Source organism: Eutrigla gurnardus, assembly GCF_963514095.1.
Source record: "Eutrigla gurnardus genome assembly, chromosome: 11".
Classification (NCBI taxonomy): Eukaryota; Metazoa; Chordata; class Actinopteri; order Perciformes; family Triglidae; genus Eutrigla; species Eutrigla gurnardus.
In genome coordinates, this window is record NC_139925.1 from 27,049,923 (window position 1) to 27,072,255 (window position 22,333).

General features: G+C 40.4%; 1 protein-coding gene across 5 annotated transcripts in view; it reads left to right on the forward strand.

The window, feature by feature from the left end:
- col13a1 (collagen, type XIII, alpha 1) overlaps window positions 1-16,811 on the forward strand; it is a 66,654-nt gene extending 49,843 nt beyond the window's left edge. For all 5 annotated transcript variants that reach the window (XM_084021651.1, XM_084021649.1, XM_084021650.1 and 2 more), the window contains 3 exons: window positions 4,894-4,980; window positions 11,387-11,425; window positions 16,672-16,811. In XM_084021651.1, coding sequence (XP_083877777.1) covers window positions 4,894-4,980; window positions 11,387-11,425; window positions 16,672-16,704 — 159 coding nt within the window. In that variant the 3' untranslated portion in view covers window positions 16,705-16,811. The remainder of the gene's footprint in view (window positions 1-4,893; window positions 4,981-11,386; window positions 11,426-16,671) is intronic.
- Window positions 16,812-22,333: the final 5,522 nt, after the last annotated feature.

The following is a 22,333-nucleotide window of genomic DNA, read 5'->3' on the forward strand; positions in this document are numbered from 1 at the left end:
ACACCTCTTCTTCACTGCTCCTACTTAACAAAACCTCTTCCTTGCAAGTCTTAATGTAGTCCCTCCAACCCCTGACCCATACCCCAAATTAGCATCTCCCATCTCCTGCAAAAATCTTTTCCCATACAACTAAACTCAATTATACGACAGCATATAAGGGCCACTGTAGAAAAAGAAAAAAAAAAAGAAAACGGAGCAGAGAAAGGTGGGCAATATTCAGAGGGAATAGAAATGTGAATTTGCGAGTTTATACAGTAGCAAATTTGCTAGTTTTAAAGTAGTAATCTTTATATAATAAAGAATCTTGCCCCCCTCTCTCTCCTTCGTTTTCTTTTGGCATATATTCAAGTGTACATAAAGCTAATATAAACAAGTTGCTTGGATCTGCTAACACCATATGTTTGCCATTGCTATGACGAGTGATTTACCCCCACCACCCAATCAATAAACACCGATAAGATGACAATTTGGCCCCATATAAAATTAACCAACAATAACCATCAACATCATCACCCTAAGGAACTTAACGAGGAGTCGTCACACGTTGTGATGTATTAATTAGAAGAATAAATGTGACATTAATGGGATTTTAGCTAGCATAAATACCAGTACTTAGAATCGTAATTAAGTAGCAAATCTGCAACTTTATAAAGTAGCAAATAACTAGCAAATTTGCTTTTTTTTTCTACAGTGGCCCTAATACGCCTTTGTACAATTATGTATCCAGGGAAACTTATTTTTTCCTCAGTTTGAAACAGGTTGATAACGAACAAAAAGAAAGCTGCTACAAAATGATGTAGTTAGGTTTAGTAAAATAATAATGTTTTTTAAAATTACTATGAAATTGAAATAAAACAAAACAAAATGCAAACACCAATTACTTTCCGTATGTTTAGGCAGTAACACTGTGTTTCTTCAGACTCCCCCCCCCACATTGAATGTGGTTTAATTGTGTGGAAACGTAAATTTCAGGAGTTCAAGATGCAAAATGTATTCTACATTGATGCTAGCACGCCAAACCTGTTGCATCATTCTAATGTGTTCACACCAAATGCAAAGTGAATTGACAACTTCTGTTACTCACTCATGTTTGACCGTGGGATGATTTGTGTTTATTTGGGTTGAAATATTTCAACTCGTAGACGTGAATGAGACGAACTTTGCATATTGACCTAATTCACCTCGCATCATTCACATCGTGTACGCCACCTGCTGCGTACATGCATCCTAAAATTGCTTTGTGTCCGGTGTGAACGCAGCATTCAGGACAGAGATCAGGTCAGAGTCCACACAGACTCAGCCTTTCATCATGAAACAAGTGCATTTCAAACAGCTGCAGTATTTGTAGTCCTGGCATGATTTGCAAACTACTAAAAGTTAATGCAGTGGACTTCATCATTTCAACTTTTTTAAGAAAGTCCACAAAGAAACGTTTTGTTATCATGCATGAACCTACCTCATCTCTGAATGTGAACCTCAGCAACACTAGCAACACTCAAAGCTTGGCTTTGCATCTGAGCTAAAAGCATATGAGACACAAAGTATATAATATGAGATTCCGTTTGTGTGGACAGCAGTGGGAGAATACTGAAGTCACACTGCTTACTGCTCTTTTGGTTGATTACGTTTACATGCACAAAATATTCTGTTTTTTGCCCAGAAAACAAGACTAGATGAAACCTCTTATCTGGCTGAACCGTGTTGGTCAATGTGCTTAATTGCCGATAAAATCCATCTCTCTCTCGACTCAAACCGTCTCTACAATCTGCAGCATGTCAGTCAGTCACCATGGCAACACTCTTGTTGATGATTTTGGATGAATCACGTGATTTCACATGAGTTTTGTTATTTTGACATCAGCAGCACCGCTGTGTTAGCACCGTTGTACGTCTTACTGTGATATTTCCCCATGAATAGTCTGCAATTTATGAATTCTGGTTTCATACTAAGGTGTTCTCACACAGTGTTCCAGTGACTAAATATCATGTTGGTGAGGAGTTTCAGGCACAGCCAGTGGCTGAGCATTGGCTAATGCTACTAAAAGCTAAGTCAACCAAGACAGTTATGATTGTACACAGCCCACTTATCTCCAACAACGTATCCAATGGGCCAATTCATCACGTAAAGATGAAGTTTGCGATGCTTCACTTAAGAGTTTTGCCGTCTATTAGGGGTGAAGTTAGATTGTTTAGACGCTGGCTGCAGGCGTGCTTACACTAGGTATAGCTGCTGTGCTAACGCTAGATACAGCTGCTGTGCTCAATGTACGGCTGCTTCTGTGCTAACGCTAGCTGCAGCTGCTTTACTACGGCTGCTGTGGGGGATATAACTTTCAGGCTGTGATAAAGGGTTCAGTCTTGAGCATTTAAATCCACCCTGTGTGTTTTAGACGTGTTGACTTCTCCAGCTTTGCATTTCACTGCAGCAGTGATGAATGCAGCTTGAATGCGACTGTCAGTGGCGGCTCCAGAGATTTTCTGTTGCAGGTGCCATGGGGATGCTCAACACTTAAGAGAAGGTGCTTTGAATTTCGGGGCATTTCATTATGGCGGTCGCATCGGACCAGCCTTGGTAGGCCTATATATAGCTACACACGCGTACACGCCCACATTAACTATACTCGTTCCACGACTATAAGCATATATGTAAAAGTATTCAACACAAGGGCTATAGATACAACATACATAAGCTTGCCAATGTAAACCTCTGAAAATAATATTTCACACAATTCTTTCACAGTCGAGCCCTGAATACAACGGAACATGACATTAAAATATAAATATAAAAAAATTACAGACATTTCTTGGGGGTGCTGGGCGGGTGCTATGGCTATTATAGGGGGAGCTACAGCACCACCTAGCTCCTCCCTGGCACCGCCACTGGCGACTGTTTCTGCTGCTCGACTTTCAACGCAGATTCATGAGCAACGCCCCTTAGTGACGTTGTAAGTCTATGTCACTCGACTGACCTTTGGTTGCAATTTGATCAGTAAGTTACTTACTTACTTAGGCTACTTACTTACTTTCAGCACAGGAGCCAGTTATAGGGCTGGCCCGCTACAGTCCAACCAAAAAAAACAATAATTACCAATATGTTTACAAAATAGGATGTCTTTAAAGTTGATGAAACTGTGTGAACAGTTTCTGTCTTTCATTACTTCATCCTCCTTCTTGAAGAGGTTGGTGTTGTGATATTTGTTCTTATCCAAAAACCTGCTGATATCCAAGTCCTTGATAATGTTAAAAGTAGGTGTATTTTTCCTTCTTTTCTTTTGGCCATGCAGCTGCTGAAACCTGAATCTTCTTCTGAAAATGCTCCATTGAGAGTATTTCAGAATATCCATGTTAACATGTCCCGTATCAAATTAGGAATATGGTCATATTGTGAATATAGTGGAATATGAGTGTGCATGTAAACGTAGATACATCATTTTCCAATTTCTTTGTCTGATCCCTTACAGCCTTTGATCTTGGTGAGCAGGTGTTGGTAGTATTAAACAAACACATATGCATAGAAGGCAACAGCAGGAACAGATGCCATTGTTTTTATTAGACACAAATTATTTGAAATTGACCATGCACATGAGCATGCACATTGACAAGTGATTTAATTATAGCCAATTATTCTTTTCAGGACAGGAAATGCACAGGAAAGTAATTTACCACAATATGTCGGATGGATGATGGGTTGATGGATGGATGATGGATAGATGGATGAGCGTGGATGGATGATGGGTAGATGGATGATGGATGGATGGGTAGATTGATGGATGGATGGGTAGATTGATGGATGGATGATGGGTAGATGGATGGATTGATGATGGGTAGATGGATGGATGAATGGATAATGGGTAGATGGATGGATGAGGGATGGATTAATGATGGGTAGATGGATGGATGATGGATGAATGGATGATGGATGGATGGATGATGGGTAGATGGATGGATGGATGAATGGATGGATGATGGATGAATGGATGATGGGTAGATGGATGGATGATGGGTAGATGGATGAATGGTAGATGGATGGATGATGGGTAGATGGATGAATGGATGGATGATGGGTAAATGGATGGATGAATGGATGATGGGTAGATGGATGGATGATGGGTAGATGGATGGATGTGGCCGTTTTTAATGAGTTTGGCGATAATGATCCCCATCCTGATGAATATATCTATGTTGCATGCATAGATGTGCATGACTGAGGGAAAAAACAAAGTATCACAATATTTTGTTTGGCAATATCAATATCAAAACATCTTATTCGATAAAACAGAAAAACTAAATCATTTGCAGTTGAAAAAAGAAAACAAATCACGGTTTAAATTTAAATACTCCATTCACTGAAAAATGTTTAAAATCACAAGAAGATCATATTGTTACTTAAGAATCATATTAATATTGTATTGTGGGGCTTCTGGGTAGTCCCACCCCAAAAATAAATACTGTCACAAACTCAACTAGATTCGTTTTATGTCGAGTGTTACTACTGTTGCTCACTTTCATATCAAATTATTTGTTCAGACAATTATCTTCATAAAGATAAAAGCATTTTCTAAAACTGCCTTTTCACTGTTCAAGACTTTCAAACCTCTGTTTCCATTTCCTTGAAGTTCATCCTGCTCACCAACTGCTTTGGCCTTTAATCTATCTTCCCTAACTCCCTCTACTGACCTTTCCTTTCCTCTAAATGTATGTACAACATCATGTTGGTTTTTGAACAGCACAACAAACATGGTCGTGAATTAAAATCACATTTTCTTTCATTTTGTCTAAATTACATTAGAAGAATAGTTGACAGATGAAATCTTTCAAAAAAACAAACATTTGCTTCATGTGTGGCTTAATGGAGGACTAAAGTTTGTCTTTTTTAATACGCTGTTGTTTGCAGGGAGAGAGGGGCAAGAAAGGCAACAGGGGGGCCAAAGGGGATAAGGGAGACCAAGGAGCACCTGGATTAGATGCCCCCTGTCCGTTGGTATGTCAGGAGTCCCATGTGTAACCACGAGGCACAAGGAAGCAGCACTAGTTAAACATATGACACAGATTGGTATACAGTCATCAGCTTCCTTGTGGCTCTGGTCTTCAGTGGTTCTAATCAACCTCAGGAAGGGTTTGGTCCAAGTGTCCTCTGCAGCCTCTCAGAGATAAGTTATTGGACTGGTGACATCCTAAATGTGATGTTTTGATCCATACAAATGTTCAATGAGAGGTTTGAGCATTCAGGTGAAAGTGACTTGAAAGGACCACAGACCATACCTTTTCCTGAGGAACCTCTTTTTTCCAGGAATAAGACGGACAGGAACGAGGCAGCCACTGCTGATGAGTATTTAGAGATACCAAAGCTCTCGTCATGATTTTCAGCCATTATCCTGCAGTTCTGCAGCTTTGAACAGAGAACAATTAAACTAGAGTATAGAAGTCTATGAGAAAATGGTCCTAATTGTCATTTGATTTATTATCTCAGTAAACATTGCAGACACAAGTTAATTGCCTCAATCTCTAGTTCCAAGTCTTCTTCAATCCAGCATGATGTTTATTTAGTCAATCATGGTCCATTTAAAGTCAAACAGACCAGAAAGCATGGGATGCTTTAGGGCGGGGCTACCTTGTGAGTGAGTCTCTATCACGGAGGTGCTGTCATGGCTACCACACTACCAATGCAACCTCACCTCACCTCACCTGGCCAGAAAGGAAACACAATGGTGCTCATTTGCATCTCATTCAGATAAGCCCTCCCCCCTACATCTGTAAAGCCCTGATTATGCTTCCGCGTAGTGATCACGCAACGGCCACGCAACGGCCACGCAGTTGCTTGGAGACCGTGATGGTTCTGCGTTGGGTTGACGTGTCGAAATGCAATTCAATGCCACAGGTAAAGTGCGCTATGTTTTTTGTAAAGAATGACCGACCAACCGAGACTCTTGACGTATATCGTCGTTAGCCTCGTTATAGCCTATTTGTTTACTTTCCGGCTTTAAACATCCACTATTTTTCAGAACGTGGTGTTTTATTTCTTTGTGCAAAAGCGACAAGGTGCAAACAATAAAACGAGGTGCAAACAATAAAAGTAGCCTTTTAAAAGTTTAAATGGCGGTGTTTATGAGTGGAAACCGGATAGCGGTCTCCAGCGGATGTAGTTAGCGGACCAATCACAGCCAATGCCGCTGCGTTGGTGTTGTGTCGCCTCGACGCGCGTCTAGGATTTTTGGGAGGTACACGTCAGGCCCTTGCGTTGGACGTAAGGGGGGTCCGCAAGGACGTAAGGGGTCCGCAAGTCCCCTTGCGTTGTGTCGACGCGGAAGCATAAAGGCCTGATTATGCTTCCGCGTAGTGATCACGCAACGGCCACGCAACGTCCACGCAGTTGCTGGGAGACCGTGATGGTTCTGCGTTGGGTTTACGTGTCGAAATGCAATTCAAAGCCACACCGGTAACGGGCGCTATGTTTTTTGTAAAGACTGACCGACCGACCGAGACTCTTGACGTATATCGTCGTAGCTTCGTTATAGCCTATTTGTTTACTTTCCGGCTTTAAACATCCACTATTTTTCAGAACTTGGTGTTTTATTTCTTTGTGCAAAAGCGACAAGGTGCAAACAATAAAACGAGGTGCAAACAATAAAAGTAGCCTTTTAAAAGTTTAAATGGCGGTGTTTATGAGTGGAAACCGGATAGCGGTCTCCAGCGGATGTAGTTAGCAGACCAATCACAGCCAATGCCGCTGCGTTGGTGTTGCGTTGGTGTTGCGTCGCCTCGACGCGCGTCTAGGATTTTTTGGAGGTACACGTCAGGCCCTTGCGTTGGACGTAAGGGGGGTCCGCAAGGACGTAAGGGGTACGCAAGCCCCCTTGCGTTGTGTCGACGCGGAAGCATAACTCAGCCTTAACTCAGCCTTAACTTGGGCTTAAGCCTGCAGGCACCATCTAAGTAGCTAGTGCTAATGATTTAGCAACTATAGGCTATATTGTCCTCAGGTAGGCTAGTTGCTAAACTATTAGCATCACAGTCAATTCAAGCAATGCCAACAGGCAACTTGGCACCTTACTGTCAGATGCCCACATTACGAGCCAAAAACCTCCCATTACAGCTTAGTTTCGATGTGCATATACTTTTAAAACGACAGTACTGAGCTAGCTTAGCCATGTGTTTCGCTTCTAACATGCAGCTGATTTGCCGAAAAAATAACAACAGCGCGTGAATGGCCAACGGTAATCAGTATGGAAATGAACTGCATCGCCGTACACGGGCCTGCAGGGACACAGACAACGGACGGTTTTTTCCGAAACTACAAATACAAAATGTATACTTTTACGGCAACCAATACTGTTATCTGAAACATGGAGTGGCTTCATCATGATCTCAACTTGCATATTCTGCAAAAAAATGAAAATCACTAATTTTGAAAAAAAAAAGAAGCTTATTTCGTCTTTTACGCAAAATCGTCCCACCCGACTTGTTGCTGGTTTTACAGTGGCGGGTCACATATTTGACCCAAGGGAGCAATAGTTCAAACCAAAGGTTGACCCAAGCCCATTATTATGCAACAAAACCTGATTTAAAACACAGTAGTGTTTGTTGAGACTCTTAGGGTCTATAGCAGAATTCTTGATCAAAGTAATTCCCATTAAGAAACAATTTGTCTTACACAGATTTATAGACCTTCCAAAGTCAGTGAGCCGAGTTCCTGTCGGTCCCAGGTTGCCTGCATGTTTAGGGAACCTGCATCCAGTCTCGCCGTGGACAGAAGTGGAGATCTTCTTTCCGTCAAGTAGCAGAAGCCAGACACTTCTCTGCTACAAATGAGCTGTAAAAATGGTTTTTGATTGGTTGATTTCACAAACAGGCTTTCCGAGGCTTTAAAGGGGATAAAGGTGAACCGGGCTTGCCAGGCCTGGATGGGCTGGATGCCCCTTGCCCTGTGGTATGGTGCTCTTTTTTTCCCTTAATTTACCCAGCACGCCTCTAGCTATCCCTAACCACACTCCTGACTATAGCCACACAGATGTTGCATTGTAACTTCATTAAAACATGCATGTTTGCATGCATATTTTTAAAATCTACTACTAGTTGAACTTTCCTCCATAGAACTAACATGAACAAGCCTTTCCCTCTAGAAATACTCAATTAACTCAACTTTTCCATCACAATACTACTACTACTACACCTTCACATGCAGGTTGGGACTGATTGCATAACCCATCTTAAATCTTAATTCTTGAGTTTGTTGTTAAAGTATACTAGATCCCTTCTCCTTAATCCCTTGTTTCCTACATCACCTTTTGCATGGAGCACCAATGATTTCCCTCTTCAAAGCATCAGAATACCACAGGTGGTTAACAACAGTACAGAATTACATGAAGTTAAGAGTGGTTTTATCATTGAAGGCATCATTGAAGCATGTTTTTGCTTTTGGCCAAAGAAAGCCAACCTGAGTAAGAGTAAGACAAACAAGCTATCGCCATGGTTTCTGCTTTTGTTGTTGCTGATTTGGGATCAGTTGGTTCAATTATAGTTGGACTCTGCTCAGGCAGATCCAGGTATGATCAAGAGTTCCTGGCACTGTTGTTTATTGTGATTAGTAAAGCAGATGCGTCTTCAAACCATTGTTCACAGGTTGTGAGAGTTTCTGCTTATTTGTGAAATTGTCAGGAAAGTGAAATCTAGTGATTTGCATAGATTGGACCCGCACTTTCCAATTTCTTCATGTTGCTCAGCACGACTTTCAAACGGATGTATTTCAGTTGGAAGTATCACTGGTGCCTGCACCATTTTATTTTTTTCTGTCAGTCAGGATGACATTACGATACAAAATCAATGTTTAGACAACACAAATTTGAAGATGGTTTTAACTGTTAGGAACATGTCTCTTCACAACAAGACTTTGGGACACTTGGTGTCCAATATTGCGTCACCAGCTCTGGATGTTGCAGTCACATGGACGTTTTTGAAAGAAAAAGTATCCTTATTAACTTTACATTGGCATTGTTTTAGTGCTGAGTGAAATGGTCAATTAGTGTCCACATACATGAATCACTAGATTTTGTCAGTATTTCAGATACAGTTAATACTCAGGGAAAGCTTTACTGTGTCTTTGGAAGGCTGATGGATTCTAGGTGGTCCGATTGGGTATTGGAAGGTACCTTTATCATGGTTCATAAATCTGATATTGACAGATTTATTTCTAAAGTCCATCTTCACAGGTAAGGCTATTATACACCAACATGTAAATGGAAGCATGGCTCCTCAACATAATCAGTGAAATAAATGAAAAATGTTGCAAAATGTTGGTAGTCTCTCTGCACAAAACTAATATTGACAATAGTGTCATATAATATCAAGGAACCTTTTATTTATTTAGGACCTGAAAAGCTTCAACATTTCAACAATGTCATCCTCCTGCCAGATGTAATGATAAAGCTTACTGTGGATATATAAATATAGAGCCTGCTTTCTGTTTGTGGTTTCATTTCTTCATTGTATTTTAGCTCAAAATTATGAATCCTTAGTTTAAAATGTGGTATAAAGTGGTGAAGTTTAGGGATTATGTGGTTCTGGGAGTTATTTTTATAACATCAAACGTTTCTTTTAATGATATCCTTCATGTCCCTTCATACAGGAACACAGAATGTTCCTGGATCATCTGATCTGTCAAGTTTTTATTCTGCCAGTTTGTGGTGGAAAGGGGCTGTAAATACCGAAATACATGTAGCAAAGAGGCACGTCTGGCTCCTACCAGGTTAAATTCCCACACAACTAAACTACACTTCCAATTACGTTTCCAAGGAAACCGAATGGTCGCAGTTTTGAACTGTAGTCCCTACATGGACTTCCACGGACTCTAATTTGTGATACATCAAGAGCCAATGTAATCCAAGACAAGATATGTTTCCCTTGAAAGGTAATTCACAATGTAGTTTAGCTGTGTGTGAACATCATTTGTAGGAAACCAGGCTGCTCAAATTAGCTTGGTAGTAAATGTATGATACTTTGTTGTTGCAACTGGGAACCAAACATGGTCATAGTTGCTGAAATTCATCCTAAATTGACCTGATTTAGATGATAGGTGTCTTACGTGGTTTCTACAAATTGCTGCTTTTATCCATTTGCATGTATACCACATAGTATTAATTTTCCCAACATTACAAAAACTATTTGTCGACAACATATTTTTATGTCAAAAACACGTAACCATTGAAAATAAGAACTTTAGTAAAACATGCTACATTGTGGGTCATGGATAAAGAAACTATACACAATAATGTGAAAGTTGGGAAAATAAACAAAATAAAGAATTACTGTTTTAATGGAAAATATTATTCAACGACCTGAATGCATCTGCAGGATCACACATGGTAGCAGCTGTTAAGTAACAGTGATGACAACAAGGTGATTGACTTGTTGATAAGGTGCATCTTATGTAGAGTTCTGCAGGAATGAGTCAGCATTTTTACACTCCTGTTCCCTCGTCTCCAAGTCAAGGTGTTTTTTTTAATGTGTTTTTGGTTCGATGCCTGAAATAAGACCTGTGTTTACTGAGCTGAAGAGATTTGATCATGTTTTTCTCTATGATATAATACATCAGTCACGTCATGTCACAAGAGCACTAGTCCGCCTTTATTTCAATGGAGGTGCCTTGAAGTCATGTGACCATGGTGTCGTTCCTTTACACCCTAACGTTAGCTCTTAAATGATTAAAGATTGTCTTGCTCAACACAACGTGTAAGTATAGTATAAAAAACGTTTGTTTGCCACAGAGTTTGTTTTCTGTCATAATCCAAAATACGATGGAAGAATCCTGTTGGCTTTTTGTGGAGGGAACCGGTGTCATGCTAACTTCCTGTTAGCCCAAAAATATACGTCATCCCTGCAGCACTCTAGTCAGTAATGTTTTACGATGCTACCAGTTCCTGTAAGAGTCGGTTTTATGGAATACATTCAAATACCACACACACACACACACACACACACTTATACATTTTATATTGTATAATATCGAGTACCTTTCCGTGTGTTTCTTATGTAGCAAAATGGAACTACAAACTCATGCAACCCTGTGTTGCTAATAACAATAACTGAAACCACAAACTTGATCTTGATCTTGTATAGGTAACAAAGAGACAGAGTCACTAGAACATAAGGTATACAAATAACATAAAGTAATTCACATAAATATTTCAACTTTTCTTATGATGCGTCATGCAAAAATAGAAAAGGACTTTTAATTTCAGATGGATGACTCTGGATGACCAAAAATAAAAACTCCAATGTTGTTTCTATAAAGAAAATGCTAATGTCTGTATAATTGTAGCTGCTGTCAGACATGATACAATTGTTGATCACTACATCATTTCTCACTTCACATCTTGTTTTCCTTTGCTCAGGGCGACGACGGCTTACCTGTACCAGGATGTTGGAATAAAGTAAGCCGGAGAGCTTTTGGTTTTTAATGCTGATCACATCCCGTTGGCTGACTCCAGCGTTGTTCCAACTAACGTGTGTTGTGTTTGCTTTCTCCTTGCAGTGACCATAACTTTGGAATGGCTTGTGTGATTGTACATAGGATATTTATTTTTTTACTTTTTTCCCTATTCTGTTATACTTGGAGGAAAAAAAATGAAATCCTTAAAAAAAAATATATGGCAACATTTTTGTACAGATTGTTTATTTTAATACAGTTTTTATGTATTGGATTTTTATATATCTATGCCGTATTTTAATATTGGATCGGATAAGTAAAACATATGCATGATATTTGTGCATAATGTGAAGTGGATAATGCTCATTAACTTATTGTATTATCTTGTTGTGTTGTAACCGACCATGCTGCACTGAGTTGTGGGGCTGGAAACACGTTCCAAAGTCTTAGCTGAACTCTCCTCTTTGTGAAGACGTGTTGAACGACAAGCGAGCTCTGCGTGTGCACTACTTTCAATTGGATTCAATGCTAACACAGCGACAGGAAGCTACTTCGAGGCTGCATTTTGAATTGTCGGTCATGTGCTCATATTATAGTGATAAACATTCACATCACAACTAAAAGGATCAGATTTAGGGCTGCCGTAATAATTGATTGATCGTTAATGTTAAAATCTGACGATGGCATAGAAGCACAATATCTCCATATATACACTCAATAGTACAGACGAAGTGTAAAAAGAAACATAAAGCATTTTACTAATTTCTTCCACTTTCTGAACAGAAGAATAGGTGTAGGGAAAAGGTCCAACACCTTTATTTACTGCCTTTTGCTGTTTGCCACGGTTCACTGTTATTTCAGTGTTTCTTTCCATTTAAAATCTCATGGTTACAAGTATTCGAAGTATGTCAAGGATAACTACATGTGTTTTTCAGTATACCAACAAACATGGTTTATACTAGAGTTCGACTGACTCTTGGTCAGGCTGATATATCAGCAGATAGCATCTTATTATAGATATATCGGCCGATCAGTCAACACATTGCAGTACAGAAGCAACAAATTGGGTTTGAGGTCATATAGAAACAGTTTTAAAATGCCCCTCATAGTATCCTTGACACATTGAATTGTATTTATTATTAGTGTTTGTGCGATGAATATTCAATTTTTTTGTTTAGCTTCCTGTTGAAAATCAAGAAGAAGATCAATATATTATATATTGCAGTGACAAGTGGTGGGTTGATAAGTCATTAAGGGGCAGCCTAAAATCCAGTCTTTGAGATCTGATTCAAGAATTCCAGACCAATGCTTGTTTCCTGGAGGAGGCTGTTAACCAAGATGTCTTTAAAGTTCAGGCATGAAGAGTAAATGTTTAGTTAGACAGCAGGAAAGCAACAGCTCAGTGTTTTAGCTTCTTGCATTCCTTCTGGTCTCCGTTCATTGTAAATAGTCGTACAGGCAGCCACTTCCTGCTTTGTGATGTCCAGGCTCTGGTTTGTTCGTCTGATCTGAGGCTCAAACTGTTGGATGGAAATGTTGCTGCTCACCTTTAAGGCATGCTGCTGCAATCGTCACATTGTCTCGTCCATTTATGAAGAAACCGGCTTGGACAATGGAGGATCTTTTTTTTCTCTCTCTTTTTTGTATGGAGTAGCTGAACTCATTAAGCTAACCTCGTTAACTTTACCAAGTGCCTCAGTGTTAAAGAAATGGATGGACTGACCAGAGTGGAGCTTGATCCATTATATGCTGCTGCTCTTTGTTGTGTTTTTGTTCTGCCTGGATTTGATGTTGCCATGAGAGATTGTTGTTGGATCCTCGCCAGCAATAAAATATTCATCGTGTCTTGTTGCTGCTCAGTACCTCACATTAACACATGCCTTAGTCTCTAGATGGCCTTCATTTGACTGTTGCATTGATCATTATGTCCACATATGTTCTGAAAATTGTTGATTGTGTTCAAAGTAACAATCATAATTAAAACTACATTTCTGAGGATTTTGGTTGGGCTATAAAATGATGTTTCACTGCTCATGTGTGGAGGCTCGAGAGTGCCAACCCTGTCAACCGACAAAATTATGCTCCCATACAACTAAACTACACTCTCAATTATGTTCCAAGGGAAACAAGTTTTTCTAGACCAAACGGATACCGTTTTAAACAGTTTGAAACATGTGGTTAACAAACAAAAGAAAACACGCTACAGAAGTATATGGTAGGTTAATTAAAAACATTATGTTTGGATTCAAATGTGAAATTGAAACAAAAGAAAAATTCAACAAAATGACTTGGTTCTCACAGGACACTGACATCAGTCTGGTGATGGTCTAGTGTTTTAAATCTACGACAAAAAGCTGAAGATTTAACAAAATAATATAATAATAATAATAATCTTCACTTGTAGATGCACGTCTTCAGAAGTTCTTAAAATGATTGATAGAAAAATGAATCTAGATCTAGATGCTTTTACCTGACTTTCTTTCTAACGTTTCCTTATCCAGCCCTCTATGTCCACGTGATCCTGTCGTCACTTTGACCGGTTTGCTGATTGTCTCCACAGACTGTGTGATTCACAGCTGAACTTGTGTGTCTCACAGCATGAGTTGAACGGTGTGGTTTTGTTACAGCTTTCTAATGATGTTCATGACAACAGCTGTAGCAGCTGTGGTAGCTCTATTTGATAAAATGGTGATAAATTATGGATATAATCCCAATGTACTTAATCTATGAAAAACTATATACTGTATACAAGAATACTGTATCGTGAATGTGACATCACTCATTGGTTTGTGGACTACGCTTTTGAAGCCTCAAGGTATTTTGCAACCAGTGAAGGAAGTGACCATATTTGGACTGTGGAGGAGCGACGGGTGGATCTGATGAACACAAGCAGCAGAGCAGCACCCTTACTGGATCTGGATCCATCTGGATTCTGGTGTGAAGCTGCTAACAAAGTTAGCTTCATAATTCAAGGTCAACTTTACAGCTAAGTGTTAAAGTCATCTTAGTAGCTAACTGCATTGGTAGCGTGGTAGTGACCTGTCAATCACAACGTAGCCCTGCCCCTAAAGCATCCCCTGCTTTCTGGTCTGTTTGACTCTAAATGGACCATAATGTACTAAATTACATCATGCTGGATGGAAGAAGACTTGAAACTAGAGATTGACACCATCAACTCATGTTTACAATATTTACTGAGGTATTGAATCAAGAGAGCAACAGGGAGCCGATCCCATCTGTCATTGGGCGAAGGCAGGGTACACCCTGGACAGTTCGCCAGTCTATCACAGGGCCGACATGTAGAGACAGACAGTTAACCAGTCTATCACAGGGCTAATGAGCTCCGTCTGTCATTGCCTACTCGGAGAGAGACAGGATGCCGCTTGCGCTACGTGGCAGCATGCAGCAATGTTTACGTGGATGTATAACTATGGCTCACGTATGTGGCTCAGGTGAAGTTGCTGGGGCCCGTATTGTGGGGACAGATCCATTTATGAGGGTCAGTGTCGAGGCAAAGCCAGCTTTGTACTGACCCTCGTTACTGAAGCAACCCAATGTGAAGTGGTAAGCACACACATACAAGCTAACATGGACCGTAGCCGTAAAAATGAAAAGACCAGACCCGGACCGCCGTGCACGGCGCTCTGTCGGACACGCGCCCCCGGGCTCCGTCCTACCGGAGGCAGCAGTGAAGACGCACCAGAACGCGTGAGACAGAGGGAGGATTGTCTCCAGCTTCACCTGCACAGGGATTTATTCACGGAGCACCAGCTGGATCACCCAGCGCCATGACTGGTAAGTTGGGCTGCACTGTACGCCCGTGCTCTCGCTCTCAGTGCATGCTCTCAGTGCACTCTATGGGTCTGTCGGTCGCGCTCTCCCTCGCTGTCTGTCCGTGATGTCGTCCATACTTTCCACGCGCTGTGGGTCAGCTGCTGTAAGTCTTTCCATGCTCTCCGTCAGCGCGCGCTCAGCGCGCGCTCTGTGTCTCTCTGGTTGGCACTGTCTGTTTCTTTCTCTGTCCGCGCTGTCAGCTCTTAGCGCTGTGATGCGAAACGCCCCCCTTTCGGATCTCCTATCATCGTGCAGAGGAGTTCGGGCTTATGCAAATGACTCCTTTCGTTACATAAAGAAAGGAGCTGAATCTGAACAGCCTGTAGGAGCACCGTTTTACCAGAGGGTGGGCTGCAGAGACCATGCAGGAATTGTTTGTTTTCCTCATCCTGGGAGTTGACAGGCTCAGGGAGGACCAGTTTCTAGGTGTAGAGACCAGAGAAAACATAATATGGCCCCTTTAAAAGATGATGATGGTGATATTGTCACAGCAACATTCTACGTCTTACTTTTTCAATGAAACCAGGCGGCAAGCTCTGGTTGTGAAGCCAATATTGAATGCCTTTATCTTGCATTAATCCCTGCTGGCCATCAGGGGGAGACTCCTCTGGTTGCAATAAGAAGTCTGATGTATAGAAGTCTATGAGAAAATGGTCCTACTTCTCTCTTGATGTATTATCTCAGTAAACATTGTAAACATGAGTTTATGGTCTCAATCTCTAGTTTCAAGTCTTCTTCCATCCAGCATGATGTCCATTTAGTACATTCTGGTCCTTGTCCAACAATGCTAGTTAGCTACTAAGATGACTTTAACACTTAGCTGTCAAGTTAATTTGAATAATGAAGCTAACTTTGTTAGCAGCTTCACACCAGAATCCAGATGGATCCAGATCCAGTAAGGTTGCTGCTCTGCTGCTTGTGTTCATCAGATCCACCCTTCGCTCCTCCACAGTCCAAATATGGTCACTTCCTTCAATGGCTGTAAAAATTCCAAGATGGTGACAGTCTACATCCAAGATGACGACTCTCACCATAAGTAGTCGCATTAATATTTAATACTAGCTCTGGATGTTGCATAGTCACGTAAAGGTTTTTTATTTGTGTGTCCATCATGAAAATTATCCTAAATAACGTTCCATTGTCATTGTTTTCATGCTGAGAGAAAATAAATGGACGATTCCAACAGCATTTCATTACTATTTAACCAGCTGGCTTAATACATTCTTCAAAGCAAACAAGAGAGTGCAGCTGCTGCATTTTGCCATGTGAGGCTGAGAGAGAAAAATAGAAAAGTCAATCAGGAACTAAGGCTGAAATAAATGCACTGGACATCAAAGACTGACGATAAATAACCTTTTATACATTTGCTTGTGGGTTTCTGATGTGATTAAACGGAGTTTAAACATTTGTTTTAAGGGTCAGCATCCTTTCCAGCTGGCTAAGAAGTAGACCGTCTCCGTGACTGACACCACAGAACGGAAACTTAAAGGCATCTTTGAGTTTTTACCCATACCTGGAGTTGGCATTTCAACGTTGTTTCCAGGAGGCCGGACACGGGGGCCAGCAGCGGCGGGGGCTCCGGGAGCAGCGGTGAGCACAGTAACTCCAATCAGACTGGAAGTAGAGATGTTGCACCATCCTTTAGTTAGTTGTTAAAGGCTCTCTGGACAGGACAACCATCACAGGGAGACACTGCACCAACCGACGTGTTTCTTTGACTGCATAATCTATTTAACTCCGAGTGAAAGCGAGGCGTGGACACTTGAGCGCGTGCTATTTGTTGTGTTTGACGTGACATCGATACTGTAACTGTGATAAAGAATCCAGAGCAGCTCACAGAGCAGGTAGATGCCATGTGTTTCCAAAAAAACAAAACAAAGGGAGACCCTCTTGATGATTCCTTCTTGATATTATCTGACTCACTGCCTTTTCAAAAATCCCTTGACATGCAGCTATGGCATTTTGTTTGAAAGATTGTGCTGTATAGGTAAATACACACATCTTGCCTGGTCATATATTCTTTTCTTTGTTTGTATCGAGGTGTTCTCAGACACTGTGATTTCGTGCTTTAATTGTAAGTATTGTACTATATAAGACAAAGGATTGTATGTATAAAATTACTCAGTCTTTGTAAATAGATTGCATTGATGAAACATGACTTTACGTACGCAATAAGCATCAGGATTCTCAAAGGGCAGCATTCATATGCTAATTATGTACAGATGATTGACAGTTGTGGGAGGTGGGGGGAACAACATTTGAACGATTCTCACATATCAGACTATCACATGCATGAAATAGATTTCATGCAAATATTATTTAGTGAGAAAGGGTAAGAGTATTTTAACAGCTGTAACTGTACATGCAAATAATCTCAACATGTCCTTTGTCAGTGAGACATACTTTCCTGTTTCACTGAGTCAAATGTACAGAAGCATTCCTTATGTCATATTGACAGCTGCCTTGTAAACAGAACTGAGTCGACACCGTGTTTCATTTCTATTGCTCTGTTGTCTTTCCAGTTGTTTAGTTCAGTAGCTTGAAATTTAAAGAAAATGTCATTGTTTCAGAAAACCATGTAGTGAGTGTATGATGTATCTATTGTTTTTTGTTGTTGTTTTTTTTGGTTTATTAGAAATAGACAAAGTCATATTTTCTTATTATAATGATTGAATATTACATTGAAAAAGAAACCTTTGGATAGCAATAGTACAGAGAGCTCAAAGCGACTTCAGAAACTATGAGCAAAAAGACAAAGAAATATCACTATTTACATCCTTTAGTGTATTAGCTTGTGTTTTGTTGATTTGCTTGTGTTTTGTCTAATAGACTCTTTAACAGTTTGGAACCAACGATGATGTATGTTAGCATGTTCACGCAGTTTGGCAACAGAAGTATGAGTGTAACAGCTTGTCAAGATATGGAACATACTTTCTATCAGCCATTATTGATGTTTAGTGTCCACATATCTATGTATGTATTTGTAACGTCACACCAGAGAGTTGTTACGAGTCACGAGATGATCGACTCCGTTATACGTGGTCATGTACAGAACATCAAACACCAGGAAGTAGACTCGGAGCTTTGACTTTATTGACTTTTACAAACAGGCCAATGGTTGTCAACATGTCTGTCGGCACCACCGCCGGTGTTTGGGTTTTACCAGTGACCGTGTTAACTGGTGACTCTCAGCTGAATGCCTCCGTGGTTGCCCGTAGTGATGGCAGCTGTTAGAAACATGTAGGTGTCCTGGAAAAAACCTTCAATCTATTTAAATCACACCTGTGTTTATTATCTCTGCCCACCATTTACTGGAGTTACTACAAGATGAAAGTCACCAGTTAACACGGTCACGGGTTCAACTGAAACACCTGTTCTGAAATGCTTCTGTCTGGATTCTGTAGAACTGGAGTCTGTTGGAAAATCGATTCTGACGTACGAACATGTAACAAGCATTTATGCTAAAAGTTTTAATTCTGTGTTTAAAGCTTCTAAATCATCTGGATGACAAAACCAGGCTAACGTTGACAACAAGAGGATGAATATTTACGTCGGCTGTAAAAGGGTCTTTGAGCTGGACTGTCGATCTGTTTTTGTCTGTTTACTTGTATGTTTTCTTTAGTTGCATTGCCCTGAGCTCTCCCAGCCACCACACAGAGGATCATATCATCTGATTGTTGAAAGTTGTCATGTCAATAACAACTTTCTTGTCAGGCAATGTAGCATTTTCCGAATAATTTATTTCAAACATGTAATGCTTGATTCTTCCCAGGACTCAACAGCCCTCTCCATTAACATCCTTTCATCTTCGAAACATCAACATGACACGAGGGGAACGTTTGGTTGTTGTTGAGTACTGTAGCAGAAGGGGACTGCATCCCATTTCTTTCTGTTTTAACATTTACATTTCTATTTTGCACAAAAACAGAACTACACCGTTTTCTTTGTAGAAAGAAAGCAAGTTGTTCAGTTGCTTGATTAACTTGGTTTCACTTCATGTAGTCCGACTTGTAACAGCATGCTTTTCATATAATACGCTGCGAGCAAAGCAGGAATCACTCCATTTTTTGCATGAAATTGTTACAGAATATTTTAGTTTTATGCAAGTAGATGAGAATGTACTTGCATGTTTTAATGAACCATCTGCAACGGGTTGTGAACAAGAAAATGTGTTTTTTAGCAGTGCTGTATCCAAACCACGGCATTATGTGACTCAAGAAGTTATTTTTGGTTTAGTATCAAAGCTGTGGTTGGTGTGGCGGATGTGTTGATGTCAGTCAGTGCAAAGTTGCTGTTTTCTTTTACTTCACCTGATGAGTTCTTCAGGTGGCCATAATGCACTCCCATGAGTCCCATGATCACGTTGAAGATGTTTTGTTGCCTAAACCTAACAAAGAGGTTTTGTTGCCTAAACTTAATGTTGGTTTTGCTGCCTAAACTTCACTCAGAGGTTTTGTTGCCTAAACTTATTGTTGGTTTTGTTGCCTAAACCTAACGTTGGTGTTGTTGCCTAAACTTCATGTTGGTTTTGTTGCCTAAACTTCACTCAGAGGTTTTGTTGCCTAAACTTATTGTTGGTTTTGTTGCCTAAACTTAACCCAGAGGTGTTGTTGCCTAAACCTTATGTTGGTTTTGTTGCCTAGACTTAACCAAGAAGTTTTGTTGCCTAAACTTAACCAAGAGTTTTTGTTGCTTAAACTTATTGTTGGTTTGGTTGCCTAAACCTAACGTTGGTTTTGTTGCCTGAACTTCATGTTGGTTTTGTTGCCTAAACTTAACCCAGAGGTTTTGTTGCCTAAACCTAATGTTGGTTTTGTTGCCTGAACTTCATTTTGGTTTTGTTGCCTAAACTTCACAAAGAGGTTTTGTTGCCTAAACCTAACTGTACGTTTTTATTTCAAGGCAAACCATGATGTCTTTACTAAACCTAACAAAGAGATTTTGTCGGTTGTTGGTTTTGTAGTGCAGGCAATGAAATACATTAGTTTAAAAGTTGTGCTGAGCAACACAAATAATAGTAAATTTGTGCTGTGCTGTGACACTGTTGAAAACTGGGATTGAGGCGAATCACACAGAGTCCTTTTAACAATATGCCAGGCTTTATATCAGTATTTATTAGATTAACACAAGCTGTGAAGTGTAGATTAATGGAACCAATTTATCTGAAATGTAAAGCTTGTCTCCTGCTGTTTTCTATTTAGGTCATGGTTACCACATTTGGTTGAATCATATAGCTCCGGGACTCCAACAAAAGTGAGACAATGAGAAAAGCCAATGCTAATTCACCACTCAGTTACACAAAACACTTCTCAATGAAAACAAGTAGAAAAGGCATCGTCACGCTGTGAGAACGTACACTGTTAAAACACCAGACCTGATCAAGACACCAGAATCAGAAATGTGGGTGGGGCTTTAGAAGTCTGGCTAGGTGGTCATGACCTCAGAGTGCATTATTGTGCTGACCAGCACCTGTATTTGTATTTACAGCAGCAGTTGCACTGTTTTATTTAAGTCACACTGTTTGTGTTTAAATTTGGTAATAGGGCATTATACAAAACCTGCATGTTGTTTTTTCATGTTTTTCCTTTATTTCTAATGAAACATTAGATAAACTGTACATTTGATGTTTTCTTGCACATTCAAAAAGAAATCTGCTAACTGAGTGACGTTTGTGCAGATTTCCGTGCTCCCACAACATTGAATTGAGATGTTTGTTTTCCAAGATTCAATGTGACTTCCAACCACAGGTGAGGTGTTCACTGCTGAGTCGCTGTTAGTTTAGTACAGTGTCAGAGCTGAATGTTTATAAGGAAATTATGTTGTTTTTGTTTCCAAAATAATTTATTTTTACTTTTTATAATCCAAACAATGGCAGCTTTCGTCACTGGTTGTCAAACAGATTCACTGTTCAGTACAAGTCAACTTTTTAAGTAATTTGTCACTGACTCAGAATAAAGAAACCTATTTTCAATGGAATTGTTTTGTTGTCTGTTTGTGTACATGAATGTCTTTTGTTGTAGGATTGTTGGCTATAGAAACTGCAGTGAAGCATCTTCCATCTGACACAATCCTATTGCCAGAACATACTTCAGTATTTTTAGATTTCTGTCACATTTTTGTATATTGTCAGCATTTTTACATCCAGAGCCAACATTTCTAAATGTCTGTGGCCATGTGCAGGACATCCTGAAAAGATTTGCCAAGAATGAATTAATACTGTCTTATGCTGTTTACACCTGACATTGAAAGGGTCTGAGGGGATCTCTTCCTACTGCCTCCCTGTCCACTCCGACCCTCTGCTCTCTCCTATTGCAGACGGTGTCATGCAGGTTCCTCCACATTTGTATAACTGCTAACATTATACAAAACAAGGCAAATGTACAGAAGGCATGTTAAGTTTTGCAAAGAATTAAAGGAGCATAAATACACGGTTATTTATCACAATAATAGAAACATTTACATGTATATCACATGGTCTCACTTTGTCATGGTTGTGCATGTAATGCAATCTGTGAGGACATCTGTGTACCATCTTGCACCAGGAAAATATTAATTAACAACAAACGCTGGTTCACAGCAGAACTCAGCCAGCTACGGTCAGAAAAGGAGAAAGCATTCAGGAGTGGGGACAAAGACTCTGAAAACGACCCAGCATCCGTCTGGAAGGGACTGATACTGCTAACAACTACAAAACGTCTGCCCCCCCCCTCCCACACTCCATCGATGTCCCACGCCTGAAAGAGTTCTATTGCCGATTTGAAAGACTATGCATTCCTGACACCATCCCGCGTACCCCCGCAAAACAGTCGAACCAGACTCTGTCTCCCCCTCCACCGTGAAACACTGTGCAGATCAGCTGTCTCCAGTGTTCACACACATTCAACACCTCGCTGGAGCCATGTCACGTACCAGCCTGCTTCAAATCCTCCTCCAACTTCAACACCATAATCCCGACCCTGCTGCAGGACAAGCTCTCCCAGCGCCCAACTCCACCTGTCATTGGATCACCAACTTCCTGTCTGACAGGAAGCAGCATGTGAAGTTTCCAGGGGAAGGGGAAGTCTCCAACAGCTGGACC